This window comes from Lemur catta, chromosome 2 (assembly GCF_020740605.2).
Source record: "Lemur catta isolate mLemCat1 chromosome 2, mLemCat1.pri, whole genome shotgun sequence".
Classification (NCBI taxonomy): domain Eukaryota; kingdom Metazoa; phylum Chordata; class Mammalia; order Primates; family Lemuridae; genus Lemur; species Lemur catta.
The window spans coordinates 41,815,027-41,836,523 of record NC_059129.1 but is presented as its reverse complement, the minus strand read 5'-3'; the positions used below and the strand labels follow the sequence as shown (position 1 = coordinate 41,836,523).

The 21,497-nt window shown below is 50.9% G+C and overlaps 1 protein-coding gene across 1 annotated transcript; it reads right to left on the bottom strand.

Annotated features, from left to right (window-relative positions):
- Positions 1–16,540: 16,540 nt before the first annotated feature.
- MICB (MHC class I polypeptide-related sequence B) lies at positions 16,541–21,131 on the bottom strand. Its single transcript, XM_045542190.1, is given in 7 exon segments — positions 16,541–17,031; positions 17,034–17,378; positions 17,715–17,873; positions 17,926–18,137; positions 18,258–18,634; positions 18,805–19,075; positions 21,055–21,131. Coding segments are annotated over 7 exon segments (1,932 nt in total).
- Between the last annotated feature and the right edge of the window lie 366 nt (positions 21,132–21,497).

The following is a 21,497-nucleotide window of genomic DNA, read 5'->3' as shown; positions in this document are numbered from 1 at the left end:
AACAATTGAAAAAAACAAATAATCCCATTAAAATGTGGGCAAACATGAAAAGGAGATGAATAGACATTTCTCAATAGAAGACATACAAATGATCAATAGGTGTATGACAAACTGCTCAACATCACTAATTATCAGGAAAATGCAAATCAAAACCACAATGAGATATCTTACCCCAGGCAGAATGGCAATTATTAAAGAGACAAAAAAAATCACATGCTGGTGAGGATGCAGAGAAAAGGGAACTCTTATACACCATTGGTGGGAATGTAAATTAGTTCAGCCACTACAGAAAATGGTATGGAGATTTCTCAAGAAAACTAAAAATAGAACTACCAGCAATTTGAGGATGGGGCTGCAGGGCCCTGGAGTTCAGGGGTTGGGGCAACAGGGAGGAGGGCCTGGGGGTACTTGGGTTGCGAGAACAGAAGAGGTGGATGCCTGGGTCTCAGGGTCTTAATTGCATTGTGTGGGACTCCCCTCAGAGGGCAGCAGGTAAAAGGAAGAACTCCTGGGACCTGGGGAATCAGGAGGGAGGGTGGCCCTTGGGATCCAGGGGAAGGGGTCAGATGCCTGGGTCAGGCTCACTGCTGAGCTCCTTGTAACCCACAACTTTCCTCAGGCCCCAAGCTAAGTCTTGCACCTGTCCTCCAAGACATGTGGCCCTAGCACAGTGGCTCCTCCTGTTGAAACTGCCCACTATAAACTTATTAAAAGTGGGAACTGTACAGAGTGAGCCTGAACTCGGCAAAGGTATGGGAATAGCTATACACAGGCCATTGTCCCCTCACTTGCTCACTGCTCAGGAGTCACATAGCTGATGGTCATAAAGATTCTTGCCTTTCTTCATTGCTCCCCTAAATAACACCCCCTTTGTGAAACTGAAGGCTGATCTTTGAGATCTCTTCCAGACCCGTGTTCCAGTGGACCAGCTGACCCAACCACACAAATGGCCCACACCTGGGAACGGACTCAGCACAAAAAGACAATTTCTGCTTCCTGTAGACCCAATTCCTTAGCCCTCTGCCTGCCAAACTCTTTAAAAACCCTGGACCCCAAATTGTTGGGGGAATATATTTGAGAAATTGCTCCCAGCTCCTCGCATGGTGCCCTGTGTATTAAACCCTGTCTCTGCGGTAACCCCTGCTGTCCCAGTGTGTCGGCTTCCTCTTGAGCAGCAGCAATGAGCCTGGCTGGGCAGTAACACTGTCACAGGCACAAAGAGGCAGCCGTCCAGCGAGCTGAGTGCTGGGACCACAGGCTAGACTGTATGCCATGAGGTCCTGGCACAAGGACTGGGACCCTGGGACTAACTCCCAGGCTGGGCCCCTTAGCACCTGCCCTTAGCTCTTTTTCCTCACGACCCTAGAAACTCCCTGGTGCTCTGGACACACACACACACACACACACACACACACACACACACAACCTCTAACAGAACCTTCCCATTTTTCTCTCCTCCTTGGCTCCTCCCTCTCTCATTCTTTCCCCCCTTCTCCTATGATCCATTTCTTCCCCCTCCTCCTCTCTGGAGCCTCCCTCCTTCCTGGACCCAAGGCCCAGGGGCTGCTCTCCCCAGATCCCAGGGCTGGAGACTCACGGGTGGTTCCCGGGGTGAGCAGCCTCCCCCTGCAGAAGCCGCAGCAGCAGGAACAGGGGAGGCGACCAGGGGTCCACGGCCCCATCCCAGAGGCTGGGTCTTGCGGTGCCAAGGGTTTTCATAACAGTAACTTGGGCCCGGAGCGCAAAGACTGCAGGACAAGGGGAGAAGGGTCTGGAGACGGGACCCTCCTGGGATCGGCCAGGGCACAGGTGTCTGCACCTTCCCCTGTGTGTCAGCAGGGCGGATTCTGCAGGGAAAGGTATTCACGTCTCCGATAAAGAAAGAGAAATGCCCGCAACCCAGCACCCAGCAGGGAAGCCACCTGGCTATGTTCTGCATGTGGGGAAGACGCTCTAATGCGGACCTGGGAACTTGTCTCAAAAGGGTAGGGCCACAGTCAGAGGATGTGGCTGTCACCACCAACCACTGCTCGCTCAGTGACCCCTCCCATTTTAACTAATGTGCCAATCCATGGGGACACTGTCCCCTCTCTCTACTGTCACAAGTCTGTTGTAATATTAATGCATCATCTCCTGTGCTTGATTTTCAGCTGGTGCCTGCAGAACACATTTTAAGGACATGTCAGAATCCTCCTGAGATATCTCTGGGAGGCGGCCTCAGTGGGAAGGCAGCCTTGTCCTTCTGCCATCCTGTGTGTCACCGTGATGGAGTTTGGCTCAGCTGTGGATGGCTGGAGGCCGGTCATCACGGGAGTCTGCAGGCCTGGTGAGGAGGGTCTAACGGGCAGTGACAGGCGGGCAGGAGGGAACGCACACGTGTGACCAGACCCTCCCGGCGTCCTGCTCCCACTCCTCCGTCCACCGCTCTTGCTCTGTTGGCTCCCAGGGAAATTTCCTGAAGGAAACAGGACAAGGAACACTATTCCTGGCTCCTACCCTTTGTCGGCGTTTCTGTTGTTCAGGCAAATGCCTGGCAGATGGGAACTAGTCGTACTGATTTCTTATCCCTGCTTTTCCTCCCTGTCCTTCAACTTGGAAGTCAGGACAACTGCAGTGGTGGGGCCTTCAATGAGCAGGGTGAGAATCTTTTCTAGCTGAGCTTTGGGGTCCCACCTTTGTGAGGGTGGGAATCAAATGGCGGACATTACAATTCAGATGTGAAAACTACTGCCATAAGAAAAGCCAAAAGAAATGAAAATAATATTATGCTCCTATTGGCTTCTCATTCAATAGACACTTAGGTTGTTTCCATATGGTGACTACCGTGAGTCATGCTGCAGTGAACGTGGGGTGAAGACATCTATCTCTTTGAGATTTTTTTTGTGTGTGTGAAGCAGGGCCTTCCTCTGTTGCCCAGGCTGGAGTACAGTGGCCTCAGAGCTCACAGCAACCTCAAACTCCTGGGCTCAAGAGATCCTCCTGCCTCGGCCTCCCGAGTAGCTGGGACTACAGGCAGGCACCACCATTCCTGGCTAATTTTCTCTATTTTTAGTAGAGATGGGGTCTTGCTGGTCTTGAACTGCTGACCTCAGGTGATCCTCCTGCCTCAGCCTGCCAGAATGCTAGGATTACAGGCATGAGCCAACACGCCCAGCCATCTTAGTTCTAGTTTTAATTTTTTAAGGAACTTCCATACTGTTTTCTGTAATGGCTGTACTAACTTACACACTCCCCAACGATGTGCAGGTGTTCTCTTCTGTTTGCACCTTCAGCAGCACTTGTTATTTCTTGTCTTCTTAATACTAATCTTAACAGGTGTGAGGTGATATCTCACTGTGGTTTGATTTGCATTTCTCTGATGATTAGTGATGTTGAGTACCTTTCATATATGCTTGTTGGCCATTTTTATGTCTTTGTTGAGGAGATGTTATTCAGGTCATTTGCCCATTTTTAATTAGGTTATTTGGGGGGTTTTACAACTGAATTGTATGCGTTCTGCATATATTTTGGATATTTACAACTTATAAGTATAGTTTGCAAACATTTTCTCCCATTCTCTAGTTGCCTTTTCATTTTGGTGATTGTTTCCTGTGCAGAAGCTTTTTAGTTTGATGTAGTCCCACTTGTTTATTTTTACTTTTATTGCCACTGATGTTGGTGTCATATCCCTAAATCATTGCCAAAACCAATGTCAAGGACTGTTTCCCTATGTTTTCTAGGAGTTTGACAGTTACAGAACTTACATTTAAGTCTGTAATCCATTTTGAGTTAACTTTTGCATATTATATAAAGATTCAATTTCATTCTTTTACATGTAGACATTCAGTTTTCTGAGCACCATTTATTGAAGAGACATTCCTTTTTCCATTGTGTATTCTTGGCACCCTTGTAAAAGATTAGTTGACCATATATATGTGGGTCTATTCTCTCCCATTGGTCTATGTTTCTGTTTTTCTGACAATACCAGACTTTTTTGATTAATGTAGCTTTATAATATAGTTTGGAATCAGGAAGTGTGATGCCTCCAGGCTTGTTCTTCTTTCTCAAAATTGCTTTGGTTATTCAGAGTCTTTTGTGAACCCAAATAAATTTTAGGACTGTTTGTTCCATTTCTGTAAAGAATGCCATTCAAATTTTCATAGAAATTGTGCTTAATCTGCAGATTGCTTTGGGTAGTAATTTTAACAATATTAATTCTTCCAACTTACGTAACATGGGATATCCTTCCATTTATTTTTGTCTTCTTCAATTTCTTTCATCGGTGTTTTATAGTTTTCAATGTACAGGTCTTTCTCTCCTTGGTTAAATTTGCTTCTAAGTTCTTTGTCCTTTTTGATTATATAGTAAATGGGATCATTTTTTTAATTTCTTTTGTTGGCTAGTTCACTGTAAGTATGTAGAAATGCAACAGATTTTTGTATGTTGACTTTACATCCTGCAACTTTAGTGAATTCATTCACTGGTTCTAACAGATTTTTGGTGGAGTCTTTAGGGTTTTCTATATATAAGACGATGTCATCTGCAAACAGAATAATTTAGCTTCTTCGTTTCCGATTTGAATGCCTTTTATTTATTTATTTTTTCTTTTGAGACAGAGTCTCACTCTGTTGCCCAGGCTAGAGTGCCGTGGCATCAGCCTAGCTCACAGCAACCTCAAACTCCTGGGCTCAATCAATCCTCCTGCCTCAGCATCCCAAGTAGCGGGGACTACAGGCATGTGCCACTATGCCCGGCTAATTTTTTCTACATATATTTTTAGTTGTCCAGATAATTTCTTTCTATTTCTAGTAGAGATGGAGTCTTGCTTTTGCTCAGGGTGGTCTCGAACTCCTGAGCTCAAGCAATCCACCTGCCTCGGCCTCCCAGAGTGCTAGGATTACAGGCATGAGCCACCGTGCCTGGCCCTTCCTATCCAATTTGAATGCCTTTTATATCTCTGAGTTGCTGCTTCCTCTTACTGAGTGTTTAAGAGATGTGGAACATTCAGTGTGAAACAGGCACTTGGAGTCCTCACAGGGTCCTCTTCTACAACTGCAGCTGAAACTATGACTTGTCATTGTCATCGTTCTCCTGCCTCTCCTTCCCTCCCCTCCCCTCTTAAAAGAACTACACACTGGCATTGAAAACAAGAACCAATATCAACAAATAAATAACAGTCTGGGGTTTACTTTAAAATAATCATGTGTGTTCTAAATAAATCAGGATCGGGTATTATTGATCGCTGTGGCTGAGTGAAGGGTACAGGAGGGCTCACTGCACTCTTCTCTCTACTTCTGTGAATGTTTAAAATGTCCTTAGTGAAGACTTTAAGAAATAGTTGCCAAGGCAATCTAGGACTGGGGGCGGGCGGATCACATACGCTGAAGCATCATGAGATCCTGATTATCATTTCAAATCAAACCTCTAAAAACATAGATAGTGTGAACGGAAACTACAGAGACAAGATGCCTTTAGGTATCTCCAAAATCCTGGTTTTCATCCCCTAAATTCACTTGGGTCACTTGGTGCTTCCTCTCATCCACTGTTTCCACGTGGGCAAGTCCTGGAGCCCAGGGTGATGGGCCGGGAGTGGGGATTCACCAATTGTGCTGGGATCCGGGCAGGAGAGACGGCAGGAGACAAGAGCCTGGAGGGTCCCCTTCAGTGTCACTGCGCCCTCTTCTCCTGCCTCAGCTAGGGGCGTCCCTGGAAGTTTCCAGGTCATGGTTAGGGGCTGAAACAGAGTTAGCCTGAGGGGATGGAGCTGAGGCGTCAGGGCCCCCCACCTGCACACACCCCTCTTAACAGTCACTCACTGTGCACCTAATTTTGTGTTTATGTTTTTGTATACTTTTTACTAAAGAAGACCGCCAAACTGTATAAACATTAGCCCCACCAACTTTGGAGCCCCCATTTGCACTGTAGAGACGCGTCCCACATCTGGACATTTCTCGAGTGCAAAGTCAGCCGCCCTCTCTCCACGGCCCAGTCACCCCGACCCTCCACCGAGGACCTGCTGTCACCAGCTGCGCCTGTGTCTCTCCAGAGCCTGGTTATGCATAAAGCTCTACACTGCTCGTCACACAATAGAGATGATTCCCGTCCCTGAGTCAGGTCTGTGAATTGCTGGGGGATTTCCTGAAATGTCTCCTTCAAAGGCAGAGCTGCTCGGGTGGGATGCGAGCCGGCGCCTCAGGCGGGAGGACCCGCGCCTCAGTCCTTCACGCAAGGGCTGGGCTGCGGGAGGCTTCATCGTAGTTAATTGCTCTACGAAACTTAACATAAATTCTGCAGTGAGGTTTTTCATCTGACTCATTTCACATTGATTTTTGATCAGGCAGCCACTACCTGGGTCCCACGCCCTGCTCCCTCCCCCACCTCGGATGACGCCCCCAGCTGTCCCCTGCAGGTCTAATGCAGACGGTGGAGACCCTGGGAGGGGGGAGACACGTGCCCTTGACCCAGGCCAGTGCCCAGTGGACTCTACAGCTGTGAGATTCCCCCTCGGGAAGGACAAGGTGGAAACACGGTATGCGCGTAAATAGAACGATTACGATGATGAGTGTTTATTTTCTTCCTTGGCAAAAGGGCTTAGGTGGCTTAACTTACAATGCACAATTCTAGTGGGGCAATTAAAATAAACACAACAGAAATCAACATCATACAGCGAAGGTCTAGGCTTCCCGCTTCTGTGGGATACGGTCCAGAGCTGCACTCAGTCCTAGCTGTGGTTCGCAGCTGTCTGGCCCCTAAAGTAGCAAAACAAATGGGGAACATGCTAATCTACCTGATGAGGAAAAAAATTCTTAGGATGTATTTACAGAAGAACTTACATAGGTTTGTGCCTAAAATCTCATTGTTTACAAAGGTGAAAATTATTATTCTCCTTGTTCATGTAGGAAAAAAGAAAATCGTACTATAATCTTGAAAAAACATAAAATTATTTTTAAATGTCTACTTAAACACCTTCTAGGAATGGCTGAGATCAGATAATTAACACAATGTAATGAAGCCCTTTCCGTGCAGAACTACGAGAATACGTCCGAGAGAAATTCCTTTGCAACCATCTAAACCCCCACACGGGAGGGCGAGTGCAGAGGGAGGGCCTGGAAGACGGGCGGGTTCACTGAGAGCTGCAGAGCTGCCGGCCCGTACCACTGCTCCATCGTCCTCTGCTCTCACTCAGAGTGACCTGTCACCTACACTCCTGGGGACAGCAACCAGGGGGCCTGAAAGTGAGACCGAGGTTTAACCAAACATCCCGACTGGGTTCAGGCTCAAGCACAGGTTTGGATCCCAGCTCCCCAGTGTGAGAGGCGCAGGACCCTACACTGAATATTTTCATCTCAAAATCCCCAATAAGATGTTCCAGGTAGGTGTGTTATGTGCAAATTAACCTGCGCAGAGCACCCACCTCAGGACCTTGGCACTTGCTGTTCCTCCTACCTGGAGCGCCTCTCCCGGATGCCCCACGGCCTCCTCCCTCATGTCTTTCCTGTCTGTTCTCAGTGGCGCCTGCCCTGGTGGGCAGTCCGAACCTCAGCATCCGCCACCCTCCTCACGCTTTCCCTGCCTTGCTTTTTCTCTGTAGCGTAAATCAGGATCTCACACAAAACATGGTGCATTTTATCTACTATCTGTCCCCTAAAACTACAATGAAAATCTCATGAGATCATGGATTTGTCAGTTCTTTTTTCCCTGTCTCCCCCAGGACTTACAATATTGCTCGTCAAATGTTGAGCTTCAAAAGTGTTTGTTGAATGAATGAACCTAGATATATTTTATGTTATTTGTAAGTGTGATGACTGGGATTCCATGAGCATGTGTGAGAAATGGGAATAGGAACGGCGAGGGGAAGAAGGTAGCTACAAATACCAGCTAAACCGTGTGACCAGTTACGGAAATGAAGACTGTAATTGTTACTAGTATTTCTTCCTAATGTTGTTATGAATCTATTTGTGGCTGTGCACGTACAGATACGTAGGATCCTGTTCTTACTCCCCTATAATAAGACATAAGTGTATTAATCATAGTTAACTTCACATCGCGGTATTTAGGTTGCAGGGTATCAAGGAGAAGGGTGCACACCGCACAAGCAATTGAATCCCTTCTAGGGGAAAGGTTAGAGCGTTTTTAGTTGTATGCAGGATTGTTGTACCATCTTTGGCAGAAATATGACTTTGCAACTGTTTTTATTTGGAAATTGAGTATGGTTTAAGAAGACGTGCATGGGTGCCAAGTTCACAACCATGGACTGCGATTGTTGGCCTTAGGTGTCACTTTGGTTAGAACACAGTACCCATTTATTTAATCCAACACTAATTTTCATGTTCCTAGCATGGCATTTTGCAATTCTGGTTAAAATCTGCAATCAGATAACTTTAAGAAAAGGAGATTACTATCAAAAGTGTGGGTGGGCCTCATCCAGCCAGTTGAAGGCCTTGGGACAAAAACTGAGGTTTCCAGAGAAGAAGAAATTCTGCCTCAAGACTAACATCAACTGCAGTTTGAGTGTCCAGATGGCCAGCAAGCCCTGCAAATTTCAGACTGAAGACTGCCAGTCCCACATACAGATTCCAGACACACCAGCTCCACATTTGCTAGAGCCAATTCTTTAAAATACATCATATATCCCCTTGGCTCTGTTTCTCTGCAAAACCCTGACTGATACATCCTCTGAGTCCCTGGTTCTCCTGTGGACGTGGCTCAGAAATATTGTATCATGACCCAAAGTCAAGAATATGGCCTGGAACGTCAGTAAGATGGTGGGCTAGGATGCTGCATGCCCTTGTTTCTGGTGGAAACATTGACAGGACAAATAGAAATTGATGAAAAGAACTGTACAGAGGCTCTGGAAACAGTTAAAGATTTATAGCAACCACATAAACACACAACCAAGAAAAAGCCACATTTATAAAGTCAGGAAATTTCATGACATTTTGCATGTTCTTGCCTCACCCCTCCAGCACAGCACAGGGTAGTTGAGGGGAAGGGCTCCAATTCCCAGTTTCCTTCCTCAGGCCAGAATGAGCAGAGTGGAACTTATTTGTGACATTTTAACCTCCCTATGGGCCGCCTGACTGGCCTCTGTCTCAGATGAGTAAGGGACGCAGAATTCGGATGTCAGGCTGGCAGCATCAGTGCAAGGCAGTGCCGGGCGCTATGACACGTGAGAGCTGCGGGGGATGCAGACCTTCTGGTGCCTGGGACAGGGATTACAGACAGAGGAAAACAGTAGAATGTCTGAGGCCCTCAGAATAAGCTCAGGTGAGCCTACCTGGGAAATGAAGACATTTAAAAGCCATTGTGTATATGGGAGAAATTGGCAAAAAAGCAAAACAACAGAAAACAAAAACCACCACACACACACACACACACACACACACACACACACACACACACACACACCCTAGCCACACACATATCTGGAAAATACCTGAGAACTTAAGCCTTCATCCCAAGCTGATCCCGAGATTCAGAGCACATCCTGCTAATTAGTGAATGCCTTCCCTGCCCATCTGCAAAGACCTAGAGAGATGGCAGTTTTTTTAATGCCCCATTTTCAAAAACATATCACACAGCATACAAAGAAATAGGAAAACAGAACATTCAAACAAACATAATCAATCCACAGTAACTTTCCCTGAAGAAACACAGGCATCAAACTTATTTGGAAAGAATTAAGACAACTATCTTAAATATGCTCAAACAACTAAAGAAAAATATTAACAAAGAACTAAAGGAATTCATAAAGATGATACATGAACATAAGGGGAATATCAACAAAAATCTAAAAATTATTTTAAAAAGAGCCAAATAGGAATTCAGGAGCTGAAAATTATAATAAGTGAATTGAAAGGTTTACTAGAGGGGTTGAATATTAGACTCAAAAAGCCAGAAGAAAGAATCAGCAAACTTAAAGACAGGTCATCACTTCAGAATTACCAAGTCTGGGAAACAAAAAGAAAACAGAATAAAGAAAAGTGCGCAGAACCTAAGGGAGACACGGCACACCGGCAAGCCACCCAATATACATATTACGAGTGTCTCAGCAGAAGAAGAGAGAGAGAGAAATGTCAGAGAGAGTACTTGAACAAATAATGAAAACTTCCCAAAATTGCAAGAAGACATGGATCTACAAATCCAAGAAGCTCAAGGAACTTCAAGTCCAGTAAACTTAAAGGGACAGACACCAGAACACAGTATAATCAAACTGTTAAAAGCCAAAGCCAAGAAAGAATCTGAGACCAGGATTCTTTTTTTTTTTTTTTTGATAGAGTTTCACTCTGTTGCCCGGGCTAGAGTGAGTGCCGTGGCATCAGCCTAGCTCACAGCAACCTCAAACTCCTGGGCTCAAGTGATCCTTCTGCCTCAGCCTCCCGAGTAGCTGGGACTACAGGCATGAGCCACCATGCCCGGCTAATTTTTTCCATATATTTTTTAGTTGCCCAGCTAATTTTCTATTTTTAGTAGAGGCAGGGTCTTTCTCTTGCTCAGGTTGGCTGAGACCAGGATTCCATTGGGTTTATATACTATATGATTTAAAAAACAAATGTATAAAAAAGTTATAAATCTATGAGGCATACAACGTATAATGGTGTGATGTGTGATACAAATAACATGAAATCGGTGGCAGAGAGAGCTGTAAAGAAGCAGAGTTTCATGTGCAATGGACGTGAAGTTGGCTTCAATTCAACATAGATTGTCATAATCATATTGTTATACATGTTACCCAGAGTAAGCACCATGAAAATAGCCATGGAATATACCCAAAAGGAAATGAAAACATGTCACTAGGAAAAGATCAACAGCACATAACTGCAGGCAGTAATGGGCAGATGAGAACAAAACAGCTATAGGACATGCAGACACAAATACCAAAATCACAGAAGGAAGTCCTCCCCTGTCAGTAATTACCTGAAATGAATAGTTATGAAACTCCACAATCAGAAGTCAGACACTGTCACAGTGGATAGAAAAAAAGAATCCAACTCTATGCTGGCTGCAAGAGATTCATGTATCTAAGGACATACACAGGCTGAAAGGGAAAGACGGAAAAGGATGTTCGTGGTTCATAGTAACTAAAAATGTTTTATTATCTCTTATAGTTCTATGGGCTGTCTGGGTGGATTTCCCTGCAGGTTCTCATGTGGTGACAGTCAGGTCATAGCTGGGTGGATTTCCCTGCAGATGGGGGAATTTCCCTGCAGGTTCTCACGTGGTGACAGTCAGGTAGCAGCTGGGGCTGGAGTCATCTGAAGGCTCAGCTGTGCTGGGTGTCCCTCTCCCACCTCTGGCACCTCCGGGCTCCTCCTCATGGCTTCGCTCTCCAGCAGAGACAGTGGCCTGGAAGTTTTACGTGGCCCAAGACTTCAAGAGGAAGGAACCAGGCACTGTTGGAACAGTTAATGGCCATGCCCAGAACTGGCCCAACCTCACTTCTGCTATAAGATGTTGGCCGAAGCAGATACTAGACCTGCTCAGGATCAAAGGGGTGGAGAGACCCCACCTCTTGACGATGCAGTGGCAGGTCACACTCAAGGAAAGCCAGTGGGATGGAAGATACTGTTGCAGCCATCTACTAAAAATAGAAAGAAATGATCTGGACAGCTAAAAATACATATAGAAAAAATTAGCCGGGCATGGTGGCTCATGCCTGTAGTCCCAGCTACTCGGGAGGCTGAGGCAGGAGGATCACTTGAGCCCAGGAGTTTGAGGTTGCTGTGAGTAAGGCTGATGCCACGGCACTCACGCTAGCCCGGGCAACAAGAGTGAGACTCTGTCTCAAAAAAAAAAAAAAGGTCCAGTGTCATGTCCCTTCCAGCTAAATAAACATGGCAAATTCAGCACAATATGGGTCTTGGAAATGGTACAAAACTGATTAGCATAAAAATGACAACTATATCCTTTTTATTAACATCTACTTTTTATTTACAAGTACAAAGAGAATAAACAGCAGGAGAAGTCGTTATTCCCCCGGGAGAGAAGTCTCTTTCCAGTTAAAAAGCCAGAACCAGGCCGGGCATGGTGGCTCACACCTGTAATCCTAGCACTCTGGGAGGCTGAGGTGGGAGGATCATTTGAGCTCAGGAGTTCGAGACCAGCCTGAGCAAGAGCGAGACCCTGTCTCTACTAAAAACAGAAAGAAATTATCTGACCAACTAAAATATATATAGAAAAAATTAGCCGGGCATGGTAGTACATGCCTGTAGTCCCAGCTACCTGGGAGGCTGAGGCAGTAGGATCGCTTAAGCCCAGGAGTTGGAGGTTGCTGTGAGCTAGGCTGATGCCACGGCACTCACTCGAGCCCAGGCAACACAGAGAGACTCTGTCTCAAAAAAAAAAAAAAAAAAAAAAACAAAAAAAAACAGCTGAACCAGAATCACTAGAATGAGGACTGTGGAGAAGTGCATGGCACTGGGTCTTGGTGCCCTAGGTGGCTGGAATGAGGGAGGGCTCACCTTCTGGGCAAAACTAAACTTTGGCTAGCCTTTGTTGTTGTTGTTGTTGCAAGACCAAACATTTCAGAATAACAAGAGACAGTGCAGCCAAAGGGATGTAGGCTCTTCTGTCCTTTAGAAAATGCAGTGCCAAGAATGATCAAGACTGTTATGGGCTAAATTATGTCCCTCAAAATTTGTATGTTGCAGTCATAACCCCCTGTGCCCCATATGTAATTGCATTTGGGGAGGTCTTTCAAGAGGTAATTAAGGTAAAATGAGGTCATATGAGGGGGCCTATGGATTACTCAGGGCCCTACTGGGTTAGGATCCAATATGACTGATGTCCTTATAAGGCACAGACGGGGCCAGAGGAAAAGCCATGTGAAAACACGGAGAAAGTGGGATCTATATGCCAAGGGCAGATCTCAGAAGAAATCAACCTGCTGCTACCTTGATCTTGGACCTGTAGCTCCAGAATTGGGAGACATAAAATTTATGTTAAGTCACCCAGTCTGCGGTACTTTGTCACAGCAGGACCTACAAATGAAAACAATGATATTACCTTTTTATCCTCCCCAGTATCTGAGCATGGGGTTTTGTCAAGAGTATGAATTATCTGATTCCCAAGGATTGAGTGGATCAGTTGGAAATTGACAAAGTTAGATGACAAAGTGCTATCTCTAAGCCTCTGTGGGTCCCCTGGTCACCACACAAAAGTGGAAATGTTCTCATTCCTTTTCAGTTCCACTCAGAGCAAAACCTGGACATGCAACCTGAGACACAATCACAAGTTTTATTTAACTAATTTGAGATACTGAGGGAGCAAGTTTTCCTCTGATTATATAGAAAGATGAACAATCAATAAACTGAAAGGGGCTTCTAGCCAGGGCTTGCAGTATTACGTGCATTCCTCCTGCTTATTAAAGGGCATGTTCCTAACAAGCCCTGTCTAGGAGTAAACGTCATCACTTTGATTTTTCTCTCCCCAGTGACCCCCTGTCCTCACCACATGTCAGTGAGGTTGCTAGAACTGATTGTCTGTGATTCAGATGAATAAAAAAGGCTCCAGGAGTAGAGAGATTCTCCTGAGGTCACAGCAACTGAGTGGTGGAGCAGTGACAAGCACATGGCACCTTTGGTCCCTGGTCCAGTTCTCTGAGTGCCACAGAGTTGCAGCCCTTGGTTCCTCTGATACGTGGGACTTTTCTTAACCAGAGAAGGAAAACACATGTTGAGAATAAAATGCCAGAGCCCAAGCCCTTGCCTTAGATTTGCTGGGCTGGGGGATGGGGAGAGAGGCTGCCCCTGATTCTCTTCATCCCAACTTCCATCGTCTGTCACTCAGCTGAGAGCAGGAGGTTTCTCTTCTGCACTTGAGGCATCAGGACATAGATGACAGAGAACCCCGCAGCTACCATGGAAATGACAAGGGTCCCTCCCACTCCCTGAAGCATGTACAAGTTTTCTAATTCCATGCACTTTTCTGCACATGGAACTATTTCTCCCCCGTCCCAGCATTAGTTATCCCAGTGCAAATACAGCAGCAGCAGGAAGGAATTACTACTGAGTCTGATGCTCTGAACGAGACCTCATTTTACACTTAGGTGGCTTTGAGACAACGCAGAGTTTTTCTTGACTTCATTCTGGCCCTGATTCGATCAAGGTCTATATGCTCTGGGACCTCTCCAGTTCCTCATCAGAAATCATGAAGAATGACTGTGGTGGTTTGTGCCTGTAATCCCAGCACCCTGGGAGGCTGAGGTGGGAGGACGTTTGAGTCCAGGAGTTTGAACCAGCTTGGGCAAGGTGGCAAGACTCATATCTAAAACATGTAGGCTCAGGAGCTCTGGGGGGAGGAGAGAAACCAGTAAATGCCCCGATGGTGGCAGAGCGTGGCCTTTCCTTCCCTCAGGACTTCTCCCTCCTCAGTTGCTCCAAAGTCAGATTCAACCTTCCTCCAAGGGAGGGTGCTGCCCCCACTCTTACCCCCTCCTGTCCTGCTTTTCCCAGCCCCGCCAGTCTCCTCCCACGACTCCATCAGCACGGCACCTGCCCTGCGCCCACCACCCACCCTGGGGAGAGAAAGGGCCGCAGCACTGAAAGACAAGACCCGGGAGGAACCCAGTGCCCTCCCCCGACACTGCGAGGCCCCCCAAGGAGGCCTGGGCGGGTCACACCCACAGTGCTTGTCCCCTCAGGCCTCAGCCCCCTCACCTGCGCAGGCACCTGCACACCAGGGGCCCTGCCCACTGCGGCTCTGCCCTCCACCTGCAGCCCACGGGCCTCCCCTCCCCTGCCCTGAGCCCGCAGCTCCTAACTGGGCAGCCCAGCAGGAAGTCCGGGGACCCGCAGGCCCAGCGTGGAAACACGTGGCTGCCGCCAGGTCTGCACCTGACCTGACCCTTGGGCCCCCCATGCTGGAGAGGCCGGGCCTCTCTGACCCTCTGCCCGGCGCAGGCTGGAGACCTGCCCTGGGCCGTCCTTGCTCCCGCCTGGTCCACGCGCCCTGGAAACGCAGCTGCACCCGGGGCTGCTGCTCCGCGGAGGCTGCCCCGGCCTCCCTGCCCCGCTCCTAGCTGGGGTCCGCCCCGGCCTCTGCCCTCGCAGCCCCAGGGGAGCTGCTTCTCCCGTGCAGGAGGGGTCCCCCGAGACCCTCAGCCTGAGGCTGCGTCTGCCCACCCTCCGCAGCCCGGGATTCCACCGCCACGTCCCCGTGTCCCACACCACCCTCCTGTCCGTGGGGCTCCACCTCCGAGTCCCTGTTTCGTTTAATACGCTTCACACCTCAGTACTGGAGGAACCCGAGTAAGATTTCCCGGCTGAAATTGTAACGTCTTTGCTGGACATCAGCATTTACAGCCGGAATTGTCGGAAATCAGCACGACACGTTCACAGCCTCTTCCTGGCCGACGCCCCAGGGACCCACGGGGCGGCCGTTCCTGCCCACGGGGACCGGAACTGACGGCCCTCTCAGGGAGACGCCGCAGGTGAGGGCAGGAGCGAGGACAGACCTGCACTGTCCCTGCCGTGGGAGCCACCTGGACGGGCCCCCTCCCTGTGGGGCAGGAAAGGAACCGTCCCATCTGCCCAGGCCTGAGGGCCACGGACACTGCGGTTAGGTTCCCGGATGAGAACCCCCGCCCACTGCCAGCCCCACAGGGGGGGGGACACGACGGAAAGACCCGAGTGTGCTGCGCACCCACCCTCTCACTGTCCCCTGCGTTGCCGCTGTGTTTGCAGAAGCACAAACCTTCCTGTTTCTCTCCTCTCCCCTCAAGCAGCCTGGCCCTGGGGAGTCACCTGGCCCGTCCCTTCCTCCACCTTGAGAAAGAGGAATTTGCCCGGGGTGCGGAGGGGAGGGGAGGACACAGAGCACAGACCAAATGCCCCAATAAACGTGGCCCCTGGGGACTGTGTCCCTGAGGGGCTGCACAAGGGGAGCCTGGACATGGGATAAACACAGTGACCACAGCTGCCCTGCCATGGCTGGTCCCTGTCCCCACATGCTCCAGCGCCACCTGCTTCCCTCCTCTTCCACGTTATCCGCAGGAAACTCGAGGAGGAGGCGCCGTGTGGTGGGAACCTGGAAAGAGCACAGGCCTCGAGGGACCCAGAGGACGCCACACTCCCGAGACAGTCCCTGAGGAGCCACGAGAGGGGCTGCTTTGCAGATGTTGCCCATGTATGCTCAGACCCGTCTCTGTCACAAGGGGCCTCCCAGGGGGCTGCACAGGCAGCGACCCCAGCCTGGGCCTCCGGGGTCTTTTCCTTGGTGTCCTCATGACGGCTGGAGAAACTGGGGCGAGGGACGCAGACAGGAAGGGCCTAGAGGTGTCACCTCTCCTCAGCCTCCCCTACAGCTTCTAACTCTCCCCGCGGTTGCAGATGTTGGCACTACTTGTCCCCTCTGAGGCCGTGACAGCCTAGGCCCTCACCATCGGCACATGACGCCCAGCACACCCCCTAGACTCCCCCTGGTGAGCCCGAGAGACACAGAGCCAGGGCTGGGGACAGAGCAGGCTCCACGGCCCTCTCTGCTGCCCACTCCTCACCCTGCAGCCAGGGGAGGCCACCGCTGGACATTCAGGGGCCTTGGCCCAGCCCTGGCTCGGGGAGGACTAAGGGGTGTAGATACAGACGTGGCTCCCACTCCCCTCCCCAATTCCCCGACTGCCACCCCCTGCTCCAGAAGGCTTGTCACCGACACTCCTGTCTGTGCAGCGGGAGGTAGGAGGGGACCCTCCTGCCTGGACAGCGGCCCTCCCATTTCCAGCCCCTGCCCCCTTTCTCACCTGGACCCCTGCAGCTGATGTCATCACTGTCTTGTACCAAAGGACACAGAGAACAATGACGATAAGAGCAGCAGCAGCAGCAGCAGTGCACGGAAGGGCTGGACATCGGCGCTGAGCACCAAGGTCTTCCCAGGGAAAAGGGCCTCGCCACCCACTGCGCACGCAGAGCCACAGCCTCCTCTGCTCCCCCGCCTGGCCCGGCACACCCGGGTCAGAACCCTCCAGGGTCACCTCAGGCTCCCCAGGGGGCACAACGTGAGTCCTGTGATTCCTGCTGTGTCCCACGTAGCAGGGGAACCTCTGCTCCTCTCCTTGGGGACCCTGGTGGCCACCCAGGTCTGGTAGGTCCCATTCGCACAGGGCAGGACTCCCCCAAACTGCTGGGTGTCCTGGCTCAAAGGTGCCCTGCCCTGACACCAGGCCAGAGAGATATTCTGGGCACAGAAGCCTGAAGCCCAGGACATCAGGGTGACGTTGCCCTTGAAGGCCTGGCTGCAGGTCACAATCACCCTGGGGGTCACTGGGGAAGGAAAGGCACAGCTGGTGAGGCCCGGGGCCAAGCCCTGCTCCTCTCCAAGGGACACACAGGGAGCAGGGTGCGTCCCCTCGCCATTCCGACACTGGCTGAAGCCCTCGCTGACCCCAGGCCTTCTGCAAATCTGTCCTCACCCCGGGGCCCGACCCCTCCAGACTGGCAGGAGGATGGGCCTCGGGATGGTGGCCTCACACCCTCAGCCCCCGTGCTGATACTGAGGAGGGGTGTCAGGGGAGGGCTCCTGGGGCAGGGCCCAGGAGGGGACCCTCTGCGACAGGCAGGCAGAGCAGATGGGGCAGTGCCTGGCTCTGAGGGCCTCCTCTCCTGCCTAACACCCGCCTCGCAGGTGCAGGTGTCTGGGGAGGGCCCACTGCCTTCCCGGGTCACGACACCAGACCCTTCAGTCCCTAACCCAGTGTCTTTGGCCAGTGGCTCCAACAGGGGAGGAAAATCAGGACACAATACGCCAACAGAATGTGCAGCCACAGTACACGGAGGGTCCCTGGACGGAGCTGGGGGCGACTCCAGCAGACCTGGGGAGAGGGGCGCCCCTGCCCAGGGTCAGCACCTGCTCTCCTGAAGCCCCCCGGGCTGCCAGATATCGAGGTAGTGTCTGCACGCTGTCTGCCACACAGGCCAGAGTGCGTCATGGCTCTCGAGGGTCTTCATCCCAGACCTTCTGGATTTTCATAGTCAGGGCCTGAGCTCTTGAGGACTAGGGCACTGTCCGCGCCTGAGTCTTCAGGTTTGGGGGGGGACGTGCTGCCCACCGTAGCAGAAACGCCTGAACCGCTGGTGCCACTGTCTTGGTGGATCTCACATTCCCTCGTATCCTGCGGCCGACGCCAGGCTGTCCCCACCCGCGCCAGCAGTGACACCTCCATTCGCCTTCCCGCCCCAGGGAGAAACTGGCCCAGAGGGGACCCTCCCTGACCCTCCTGTCCCCTGTGCTGGCTGAGAACTGGCTCCCTCCGAGCTGAGCTGCACTGACCCTGTCCTCACCCCCACCCCAGCCAGATCCAGTAGGAAGGGACAGGGCCCTGCTCTCTGCCCAGCTTTCCTGCAAACGGCCCCACTCCTGCCCCTCCCACTCTCAGCCCCTTTCGGCCCTTGACAGGTGCCAGGGTCATCCTGAGGCCCTTCCCGTTCCCTGCCAAGTCCTCGGTCCCTGTGTCCCAGGTCTCATCTCCTGGGACTGCTTCTGCCCCCTGCCCCCGGGGCCCCGCCCTGCCTTTCTGCCTGTCACAGAGCAGGAAGAGCTGACCATCCAGATGTCCCCTGGCGAGAAACCCTGATGGCGCAGATCCGTCCTGGGACTCCACCGTGACATTGTAACGAAGACTGTGGGGTCCGGAGGAAGAGGAAACCACAGATGAAACTTCTTCCTGGAAATCACTTCAAGTCAGTGTTTACCAGACAGGTTCTGCCGCCCCGACCTTCCTGAGGTCGCAGAAGACACACATGGGCAAAGGGACGAGGACGAGGATTTCAGTGTAAGGAAAACTGGAAAGGTGGAAGGATGAGGAAGGGGACTGAGGAGGGGAAGAGGGAGGACGGTGACAGCAAACACGTAGGCCAGCTGCCAGGGTGGGGTGGCCACAGGCTGCCCTGCAGGGGGCAGGGAGGAGCAGGAGGCCAGTGGTGGGAGGAAGGTCTTGCCAGAGGGCAGGAGGGGTGTGCAGGGACCCGGGCTCAGAGGGACCCATGGCCTGAGCGGCTGTGGCCTGTGGCGCACAGGCAGGCTGGGGGGGTGGTGCAGAGTGAGGACGGCCGCCTCTGGGGAAGGCTCATCTCCAACGGGGGCAAGGGAGGGCGCGGCCCTGAGGCTGGAGGGGGAGGAAGGTTGTGGCCCCCAAGAAGCTTAGAGTGGGGTCAGCACCCCAGGGGGAAGCAACGGTGTGGGCTTCAGTCCAAAGTGGACGAGTGGCACAGCAAGGCCCCAGGTGGGCGGGTGGGTGGACGTGCTAGTGTCCTGTGCAGGTGTCAGGCTCTCAGAGAGTCAGTGCATCCTTTCAACAAGTGCTGCTGGGAAAACCGCATGTCCACATGCAAAAAAATGAAGTTTGACCCTTAGCCCACATACAAAAATTAACTAAAAATGAATCAAAGGCCTAAACTCAAGGACTAAAACTAAAACATTCTTAGAAGAGAGCACTGGGGACAATCTTCATGACACAGGATTGTGCGACACTTTCATGGTATGACACCAAAGCACAGACAGCAAAGAAATAAATGATAAACTGGACTCATCGAAATTAAAAACGTCTGTGCGTCAAAGGACACAACCAAGGGAATGAAAAAGCAACCTCCCAATAAAAGAAAATATTTGGAAATCATACCTCTGATAAGCAGTTAATACTTAGCATATATAAAGAACTCCTACAACTCAGGAACAACAAAACATTTTACCCCTTCAAAAACGGGCAAAGGACTTGAATAGCCCATTCTCCAAAGCAGAGACACAAATGGCCGACAAACATGAAAGGTGCTCAGCATCAGGAGTCACAGGGAAACGCACATCAACACCACAGGGAGAGAGCACTTCACACCCTGCGGATGGCCATTATCAAACACGTACACACACAAATAGTAAGTTGTGCAAGGAGGTAGAGAAAGCGGAACCCCTGGGTACTGCTTTTGGAAATACAAAATGGCCCACCTGCTATACAAACAGTATGGTGGTTCCTGCAAAAACTAAAAAATGAATTGCCATGTGACCCAGCAATGCTACATCTCGGTATATACCAAAAAGAAATGCGAACAGGAACATGAAGAGGCATTTGAACACCCACGTTTGTTGCACCAAAAGGTGGAAGTCACCCAAGTGTCCATCGACTGAGGAATGGGAGATCAACAGCAGTGGGTGTGTACAATGAGTATTATTCAGCGTTGAAAGGAATGAAATTCTGACACGTGCTACAACATGGATGAACCTTGAAGACATTAGGACAAGTAAAATAAACCAGAAACAAAACGGCAAATATTATATGATTCCACTTATACAGGCACCTAGAGTGGTCAAATTCACAGAGATAAAAAGCAGAATGGGGTCACAGGGGCCGGGGGAGGGAGGAATGGGAGGTGCTGTTTGGTGGGTATGGAGGTTCAGGCTGCACAAAAACCTGAATGTATTTAATGCCACTGAACTGTACACTGAAAATGGTTAAAACAGTAAAATGCATGTCATGTATGTTCCACCACAATTAAACAACAAAAGAGGAACCAGCACGGTGTACCCCAGAATACTACAGAATTAGAAAGGGTGAGGTGCCGGCCAGAGGAGAGAAAACCAAGGGAGCAGGGCAGATGCACGGTCTGAGGAAGGGCTGCAGGGGGGAGCAGAGCTGGAGGGGAGCAGCCACCCCCTAGAAGAGGGTCAGGGTTAGGAGACTGTCACAGGAGGAAGGCAGTGCTGGGACAAGGCCCACAGGAGGGAAAGATCACAGCTGACCATGCGGCAAAGCTAAGATTTTGGAGACATGGTGTAGGCAGTGAGAGCCCACTGGGATCAAGGAACCAAGAGAGAAGGATGAAGGTCAAGGTGCAGGTGGACCAAGAACCTGTTTCAGGTCTGGGTGGGGGAGGGGAGATGGGCAGGGCAAGGACTGGGGGTGGGGGAGCAGGAGGCAGGGGTGACCTGGGAGAACATGGGTCAGGAGAGGACGGGAGAGGAGGGGGCTCTGGGGGGGGGGCTGTGAAAGGTGAGGACTTGGTGAGGGCCCCAGGCAGGAGGGCAAGGGCTGGGAGCAGGAGCAGGTCCCTGGGTGGAGAGGTGCAGAGGGACCAGGGAGAGTCAGTGCAGCACCTGTGGGCTGGGGGCGGGGTGCTCAGGAGGGTGAGGCCCAGGATGAAGGAGAGGGCAGGGGCCAAGGCAGGGCCCATAGCAGGCACCTGCACTGTGAGGGGTGGGGAGTTGGGTGGGCTACTCTGCCCTGTGCCCTGCTTAAGGCCTAAGTGTCATCCTCACCAGGGCTCCCTTGTGAGGGCTGCAGGGGAGTGGATGGAGGGTAGACCCCCCCCCCCCCCGACAGAAGGCACCACCAGAAAGCCAGGGTCAGGGACAGTCGGGAGGGGTGGCATAGGGGCAACACTGGGTGAAGGCTCCTTGCAGGAAGGGCCCAGAGGGAAGGAGGAGGGAGGGGGTGAGGGCAGAGGATACTCTAGAAATGGATCAGAGAACCATAGGCAGGAAAGGAGAGCAGGGAGGCGGAGGGAACAGGACTGAGGGGGATCAGATGGGCAGGGGAG